This window comes from Leopardus geoffroyi, chromosome B3 (genome assembly GCF_018350155.1).
Source record: "Leopardus geoffroyi isolate Oge1 chromosome B3, O.geoffroyi_Oge1_pat1.0, whole genome shotgun sequence".
NCBI lineage: Eukaryota > Metazoa > Chordata > Mammalia > Carnivora > Felidae > Leopardus > Leopardus geoffroyi.
In genome coordinates, this window is record NC_059337.1 from 9,155,812 (window position 1) to 9,165,165 (window position 9,354).

Sequence of the window (9,354 nt, forward strand, 5' to 3'; positions counted from 1 at the left end):
GGTGTCATTTCAATACAGCAGTGTGATAGATAATAGCTTGTTACTCCGCATTCACACAAAGCTGACTGCAGCAGTCCATCCCAGTGTGAAAAATGCCAAAATCTATCAATATTATTTGAAGCAGGTTTTTGGTTCATCACAGAAATATATTGCACGCTTCTCCAAAAGATATGTTAGAAGAAGAGACATTGAGTCTAGAATCACATCACAATTTGATTCTTTCTGGGGATGGGAATTGGGCTGGCCTCTTCACTAAAGGCATGCTGAAAATAAATGTATGAGATTTAAATCAAGAAACTGGAATCCTTCCTTAGTCGCCATGAATGTATTAGCCTTGGGCACAGCCCAATGTGAAGTATGAGGGACACAGAAGGGACCCCAGCCTTCAAGGAGCTATATCCAATAAGAAAAATGCTTATACACATATGCAAAAATACAGGACTCATTGATTACAGTATGGTTAGTTCTTATAGGTATAAATATAAGATTCTATAAAAGGTTTAATAGGTTTAATCTAATGCTGGGCATTAAATGGGGTTGAGTAGTATTCAGAAAAACTCTGCACAGAGGTATTTGTGCTGAGATATGAAGAAGGAGCCAGGGTCATCCGGACGAGAAACTTCAAAGTCACAGATATCTGGGTGGGTCACTCCCTCTCTCTGGTCCTCAGTTTCCCTGTGTAAAAATAAGGAGATAGGGGAGGGGACAAAGCCAATAGTTTTCTGGGATATAGATGACAACACTGTATTATAATTCTCAAACTTGCTAGGAGATTAGATCTTAATTATTCCAACCACTAAAAAGAACTGATAATTATGTGACATGATAGAGGTGCAAATTAGTGCTATAATGACAATTATATTACAATATATAAATGTATCAAATCAACATGCATTATATTTACACAATGTTATATGTCAAATATATTTCAGTTTTTTAAAAAGTGTTTATTTTTTTTTTCCATTGGGGAGAGAGACAGCACAAGACGGGGAGAGGGGCAGAGGACAGAGAGAATCTTAAGCAGACTCCATCCTCAGTGTGGAGCCCAATACAGGGCTTGATCCCACGACCCCGGGATCACAACTTGAGCCAAAATCAAGGTCAGACACTCAACTGACTGAACTACACAGGGACCCCTACTTTCAATTTTTTTAAAGATCAATCATTTTCTAGGTTCTCAGAAGCCCTATATTTTTGTGAGTGTGTCTGTGAAGCCATCTTGAAGGGAAATTAGTGGAAGATAGGGCTCTGAGCTCTCAATCAATCAATTAATCAATCAGTCGACTACCACTGCACTAAACAACCTCAAAGGTCTCTTCCAGCTCTGACAGTCTATGGCCTTCACCTGGAAACAGAAGGGGAAAACACACTATGTGGGCAAATCCCTGTTGAGGCAGGTCAGAGTCCTGAAGTCAAGAGGAAAAGCCCCATGGGAACACAGGTTGTACCTGTGAGTCCCGTGAAGGCCACGCTGACCCACTGCTACCTGTGCATCATCACAAGGTCACAGGAATCACAATGCCAACCATCCTAAAACATAGAGTGTCATTCTCAGAACTCTTCAGATCTCCTACAATTCCTACAAAAGCCTCAGATGGGTGCACCTCAATAACGGCTCCTACTATGACATTTTGCAGCAAAGCAGGTGTCTGGCCATCGTGCCCTCCCATCACTGCATTGCTGAAGGCCAGACCACAGTAGACATCACTGAGAGCATGAGGGTGTCTCCACAGAGTCAGGGCTGTAGGTACTAGAAGGTCCTCCCTGCCTACACACCCACAGCAACAGGCTGACGGGCCTTCCCAGGAGCCGGCCAACCAGAGCATTAACTAGGAAGACCTAGGACGAGTCTGATCTTCCTGCCAAACCTCCCGTTTGCTCCCTGTATCCCTCCCTCCCTCTTCTTTGTCTTCCTTCCTGTATTAACTTACTTCCCTATTTCCAACACCCTCCCCACGCCCTCACTTCTGAAAACTTCCAGACTCCTCTTAAGTTGCAGAGTAGTCTGAAGTAAAACCATCATCTTATTAAGATTTAAAGTCTCAACCAGAAAGTATTTTGGGCGTTTCCTTGTTGCAGGAATGTGACCTTTAAATCTGGGCAACAAGGTTAATACCAAGGCATTATTGGAAGATTCATCACTGGAGCCAGTACAAATCAGGCAGGTTGCCATCACCACACGTTCATTCAAGTGGTGCTTCCAGAGCCACAATTTTTCAAACCTGCATTTATACCTAATGCTCATGGAAGGGGTGTTAAGGAGTGAAAAGAAAGAGAGAGAAGCAGGGGTTGGGGTTGGGGCAGACAGTGATAAAAGGAGAAGAGGATGAGGAAAAAAAGAAAAAAAAGACAGGGGTGCCTGGGCAGCTCAGTCAGTTAAGTGTCCAACTTCAGCTCAGGTCATGATCTCACTGTTCATGAGTTCGAGCCCCGTGTCAAGCTCTGTGCTGACATCTCAGAGCCTGGAGCCTGATTCATATTCTGTGTCTCCCTCTCTCTCTGCCCCTCCCCGGCTCATGCTTTGTCTCTCTTAAAAATAAATAAACATTAAAAAACAAAGACAGAGATATAGGTACAGGTACAGATGGAGGGAAAGGTGGACTGGAGGCAATCCACAAGATGGAGAGAGACAAAGGACAATATGTTACTTGGGTTTATTAGAGGGAAAAAAAAATTGCAATAGAAGCACTATGTCTTAATCAAAGCTTTGTTAAGTTTTGGTAATGAAAAGCTAAGTGGTTTTGCTTAAGTGAAAGCATAAAAGGGCAAAACTTTCAGTACAGTGAAATTGAAGAAGGGTTTGCACACATGGGAGTCAAACGGGAACAGATGTCATGAAAGGTATGACATTTGGATTAGACCATTCTAGCCCCTGCACACACAAAAAGGACACTTGATGGGCAATGGTTTTTCATTTTTAGCGTCCTATATTGCTGAGGCAGTTGGAATACAGGCCTAGGACTTCCAAGCTTGGTTTGCCTGCTATCCCTCAGGAAGGGAAAGAGACAAGAGATGTCTTCTGGTTCATTTCCCTCTTCCTGCCATCCACCTATCCTACATTGGCTTCTCATGTAGCAGCTACTAGATGGAAGAGAGAGCCAAGGCAGCATAACAAAAGTGTCCCATGCGACCCAGGTCCTCTTTCTCTCTTTTGTTGCTAAGGTAGACAGGCTCCAGGTCTCCCAGATCCTCAGTCCTGCTTTCTCGATGCTGGTGGGGATGGTCTCCAGCCCGCCTCTAGACCCATTAGGTACAGATAGGACCTTACTGGCCTCAGATTCCCAGGCCCACCCAAGTTTATTTCCACAGAAGCGTTGGCTGCCCCAAGGTAGTAGATATGTCCTTCTGGCTTTATTTTAACTGGGGAAGCCTCTTCCTTTGTGAAGCAATTACAGAGATACACGACAGTGTCAACTTTCATAGGACCAACAAGCGTAAAGACCAGACTAATCACTAGCTGAAAGGATTATGCCTCTAGGAACCAAAGGTTCACATAAACACTCCCAGATATCAGTGCCATATGGTAAGTTTTAGGCAGAAACTGACTTCCTGAATTTAGGTTCAGCAGACACAGACTCACCTGGGATCCAAATGGACAGGCATTCCATGTCAGGTTTTAACTATGCGTGAAGACAGTACAAAGAAACTAGAGGATTCCGTGGCACTAACCTCTCCCACAGAAACCCCAGCCTACTGGAGCAGTACCACCCTTACCCAGACCCTTCATGCCACTCAATACTTTGGTTAGGCTGGTAGAACAAAGATGGTGACTGTCTGGTGGTGTGTTACCGCACCTCCCCAAATCCATGACAAACTTTGCTACTTAAATACCTTTCCTGCTGAGCCCTTTCCTGCTGAGCTCAAATAGGATCTCAGAATCCTTCCACCTACACATGGAAGTTGGCACTTGTAATGAAACCTATTTGCCCTCCTTGTTCTAAGATCCTCTAAATGCTTAGAACCTGTTCCCTCTCAAGTAATGTCTGCATGCCCATAGCAACTTTCTGCCATTTGTGTTTTTTACCTCTTTTGAGATCATAGCAATGATGCCAGTGCTGGGGAATTTACAAGATCAGTTATTCAAGAAGAACATTTCTATGAAATACCAATAAAGGTATTTGGGAAGAGGTAGTTTGAAACCTTGAATGGGCTTCAACTCATGGGTTTGGTCAAATATACATCACTGATGTATATTTGACCCTCAGGGCACATTTGGTGGTGTCTAGAGACAATTTTATTCATTATAAATGGGAATGCTGCTGACATCTGGTGAGTCAAGGTGAGGGAGGTGGCTAAACCTCCTGAAATTCACAGAACAGTCCTCAACAACTGAGAGTTATCCAGTCCAACATGCAGGAGTGCCAAGATTTGGAAACCCCAATACATGTTAAGGTAGAGTTTTAAGTGGTGGAAAGAATGATAGAGAACCTCCCATCCAACTCCCTCATGTTAGAAAGAAGCTAAGACCCAGACAAAAGTCAGTGTGGACAGCTAAGACCCAAACAAAAGTCTGTATGGACAGGTAAGCTGAATTAGGAATAACCCCACACACCCTTCTAACGGGGCAATAAAACCTGTTTTCTATATGGAGAGCATCAGGCTATCGGTTCCCTAACAGTCCATTAGTATAGTTAAATAGAGATTAGAACTACAAGTGTTAAGATCATTGGTTCTGTATGTGGGTTGTTGGGTTCAGGTAGTAGAGGGCAGTACTGTCATTTTTATATATGTAAATATCATTCATTCATTTCATTCACTCACAGGCATTCATTATTCATTCATTTTAATGTTTAGTCCATAAATTTACTTTGAGCTTTTCGTTGTGCTAATGCAAATAATTCAACAACCTACAAAGATACCCCTTGCCTGCAAAAGTTTGCCATCAGCTGGCAGAGGTGGACACTGGTGATTCCAATACGGAGGAATCATGCGGAGAGGGAGAGCCTCTGGGAACATGGGGGAGGTCTTCCAACCCAGTCTTGGTGGGAAAAGGGAAAGTTTTTTCGGAGGAAAGGTCCGAGCTGAGTTCTGAAGGCAGAGTAGAGGTTAGAAACTTTTTAAGTTGATCCCCTAGCACAGCATGCTCAGTTAGCTAAGGACAGCCAGTGTGCTGAAAACCTGGCTAAAGGTTCCAAGCCCGAATTAGTCAGTATTTTCACTGGCTACTGTTTCCCATGGGTCTGTGCATCATGCCTCATATGGAAATAGTTAATAATGGGCATATGACTGCTTTCAAATTTCTACACATAGCAGTACGTTGTGTATTACCTCTAAGCCAGCAATCTGAGAAATAGGGCGCTGTGTGTGTGTGTGTGTGTGTGTGTGTGTGTGTTGAAAGGGAGGCCAGCCTTTCTCCACTCTCAGGGCTCTCTCCCCATGAGACATGAAGATCTCTACCACCCAAACTCCAGGGGATATAGGAGAAAGCTACATTCCCAAGGCACAGCATTCACAGGATGGCTTACCCAGCCCCTCTCGGGTCCTTTACTTCCTGCAACCCAGCACTCTTGCTGCACCAAACACCGGGCACTGTCATCAGGAGCGGCAGGGTGGGCAGGTAAATAATGAGAACCAAGATGCCAAACCTGAAGCAAGTTCTGCCTTAACCTGCCCATAACCCACAGGTTATACTCTCCCTTGCCTCCTATCTCAAGGGCTTTCTAACCTGTCACTCTTCACTCCTCCAACCTGCACTAAGCACTTTCACTCTCCCTGCAGGACAGAGAGTTGTGAACAGTCCTGTGTATTGTGGCCAGTTACAATCAACCAAATAACTTCAAGCTTTAATTTTTTTTTCCTTCAGTCTACAAATGGAAGTGCTCCATGATGTGGCTCTTTCTCTGTGCATATATTGACAGAGATACATTGTTGGGGGGGGGGGGAGTGTTTATTTTTATTTATTTATTTATAAGTTTTATTAAAGTTCACCTATTACCCACAGGCCTCGGGCTCCCTATAGAGAAACAAATATCACAATTGAAGCAGCTGGTTTCCAAGGTGCCAAATTAAAATAGATGAAGAGGTAAGGGGGGGGGGGGGAGAATAAAAACATTAGCTAAGACTTCTTTGCTCCCAAGTGCATGGAGTCTTCTATTATATTGCACACATGAAATTGACTCCCAATGTAATTAGACCAGGGCTACTAGGCAAACAAAAAAAAAAAATCTTCAAATTATTCAGACCCCCAGAGCTATTCTTTTGCAATCACTCAAGTAACTGAAAAGAGAGACAACTTTTTAATATAAATTTGTTATTAGAATCTACACTGTCCAAGAAATTCCCAACACCCCACCTGCTCAAAAATACAGAGTCATGAACTGGTATCAGAACCAAATGCAAGAATCCTGCTTCCCACCCAGTGCCATAATCTTTTCTTCTACAGGACAACCCTACTGGAAACTGGACCTCATTTCAACAGTCCTTAAGGGCCACTGGCCCTGTTAGAAGGAGCTGGAGAGTTCCTCAGGTCTGCAGAAGACAACACGCTCCCTTTAGAATAAATTATCTTGACAGCATTATGCACAGGCATGCCCACATGGAGAGATATTAACTCTCTCTTTGCAGCCTTGCGTTTGGAATAGCCATAGTATTCTCCATCTCACCCCCCAAAGATCCAGGAATGGCTCTATTGCCTTCCAGGTTGAAATAAGCCATGGAGGTACCAAGAGCACCTTTCACTGAACTCAGAGGAGAAAGAAATAACGACTTTTCAAAAGAGGTGCTTACTGGATTTCAGCAATGCTGCCAGAACTTCGGTGGCGGCCCTGGGGAAAGAGAAAGAAAAGTGGAAAAGTCAATGTTCAATGGTCTTTTTGTCAGCCCATGGATCCCAAAGCCAGCAGGCTCATTGCTGCCACCTAACAGCCCCATTATTAACCGGGGAGCAGGCATTCTATTGATTGCAACACTGACCATCAAAGAAGCATAAATGCAGAAATTGCTTCAAGCAAAGTGTCTGTCTTGAAAATGGGTCTCAGGAGTCCCCATTGCTGCTGGAAATATCTCCCCCCTCCCCTGTCTTGCCTCCCACCTTCCACCACCTTCCTTACACTATGCTCCCCATATATCTGTTGTTCATCCCCGCCAGAGCTCCAGCCAGTCTCTTAGTTTATACTTGGGAACCCCAGCAACTCTGGAGGATGGGTTGGGAAAGGGCGGGATGTGGAGGCTGAGTGAGTACACCAATGCAGCCAAAACTTCTTGAGCCTGGGTTGGGCTGGTGCGAAAGGAAATCAGTGCTGGAGGGAGTGGGGGAAGTGGAGTAGCCACATTAAGTTCATCAAAGGGGATTAGCAGAGAAGGAAGCATGAAAAGAAAGAATGAGGGTGTTCCAAGCAAAGGACCGAGCCCCATTCTAGATCACAGGCCAGGTCTATAAGGTCACCCTGCATTTCTGATTTGCATGGCACTTTTCTTTTGGGGAGTTCACTGAGGAGGTAATGATCCATTAGATGATAGTTTTATGAGGGACATACTAGAGGTGGGGAGGAGGATTTGAGGTGACAAGGGCTCCAGCCAGAAGTGTAGCATGGACAGAGAATGAAGAAAGATGGGTTGAACGGAAGCTTGGAGCCTTGCTCCTCAAAGCATGGGGCTCCCATTAGCAGCTTTGCATTCCCTGGGAGCCAAACAGAAATGTAGACTTTCAAACCCCATCCCTGGCCTGCTGTATCAGAACTTTCATTCCAACAGAGAATTCATAGGCATATGAGTGTTGGAAAATAACTGGTTTAGAGGATAGGTCAGTATGGTTTGGTTACTCTTTGATGTTGAGAAGAAAGTTCAAGGTGACTCCCAGATCCAAACCCTCTAGAAAATATCGAATAGTGTGATAACATAGCAAATAATTATAAATCCAAATAGTGACATTACATGGCAGGAAATACATGCTAAAGTGTCATATTAGTCAAAGAGGTGAGGCTGATTCCTGAGTAACAAGAAAAGATTTCTTTTCAGCTCCTAACTAGGGGATGAACATGTAGTGCAACATAAGACACCTTTAGGGCAACGATGGACACAAGGTTTCAGACCACTATAGCCCACTATTCTAAAGAGACCTGATTCGAGTGCACAGGTCATAAGCCATTTGATTGATTTTGATTGATTTTGGATCAAAGGGGTATGGTGTCAAGGTCAGAAACATGAGGTGAAGCTTGTAAACAAAGAATTCACAGGATTTGATGACAGGCTTGTCGTGAAGGGCAAAGTAAAGGCAAAAGTTGGTCATGGCATGAAGTGTTCAGTTGGGGTAAATGGGAGAACAAAAAAAACCATTGCAACAAAAGAGGGAAACTGAGGTGTTTACAGAAGGTAATCATTTCTATTTGGGAAATGCTGAGCTCAGGATGAGGGTCACAGAGCTACATGGAACTTTTGAGAATGATGCTAGAAGCATAGATACAGAATTCTAGAGAGATCTGGAGTTGGGGATACATATTCAGGAGTCACTATGGTAACAATGATCATTGGAGCCACAGGAACAGGTAATATCTGTGAGGAAATGCAATCAAGAACAGAGTACAGGGTTGGCCCCCAAAGCATCTACACTAAAGGACTCAGAGAATGTGCAATCCAGGAAGTAGGAAGAGAGGGGACGAGGGGCTCTGTTTTGAAACAAAAAGTTCTCTAGATTTTCTAAGAACAGTTTTTTTCAAACTGCAAGTTGTGACCCAATAGTTGATTGTAAAATCAATTTCATAGGTTCTGACTAACTTTGTGGATGAAATTGAATCAACTGTAATAGAATAGATTATATCAATATCATTTCATGTAGCAAAGGTCCACTGTGATCTGAGAAACTTTTATTTCAATGCACATACACGCATGTGTGCATACGGGGAATCTGATGTAAATGTTTTCCTTTAAAAATAAAAAGCTTATAAAGATGTTGTTTAATGGATAGGGTCCATAAAAGATCTGAACAAGAACAAACGTCTGGAATTAACTAATGAACTAGTGAGCAAACACAAAGTATTTGATCTCCCAGATGGTGCTGAGATCCAGGCACCAAGCCACTCATGTGAATGTCACCCAGAGGCTCTGTATTTCGGGGTCTATTTTGACAGTAAATATCTGGAATTCGGTCCACTCTCTGAGCATATCTCTCTGCTTCTCTCCTGCTCTCCCAGTGTAACTAAGAATGTAAAACCCATCAGAAATGAGGTAACCACTTTGTCAACCAATGGCTATAAATACAAATAAAGCAAAACTTTAAGCAGCTAAAGTCTAAATAAGTAAGAAAATACTCACTTCCACTCCAAGAAACCAAATCCACTGCATTGAGACAGTGAACAGGGGCCCCAAAATCAGTGCCTTTGGGGTGCTGAGCTGTTCCCCGCTCCACATGGACATCCA

At 43.5% G+C, this 9,354-nt stretch overlaps 1 protein-coding gene across 2 annotated transcripts in view; it reads right to left on the reverse strand.

The window, feature by feature from the left end:
• AGBL1 (AGBL carboxypeptidase 1) overlaps nt 1-9,354 on the reverse strand; it is an 843,774-nt gene that overhangs the window by 707,063 nt on the left and 127,357 nt on the right. For both annotated transcript variants that reach the window (XM_045448714.1, XM_045448713.1), the window contains exon 6: nt 6,727-6,764. In XM_045448714.1, the coding sequence (XP_045304670.1) occupies nt 6,727-6,764 (38 nt within the window). The remainder of the gene's footprint in view (nt 1-6,726; nt 6,765-9,354) is intronic.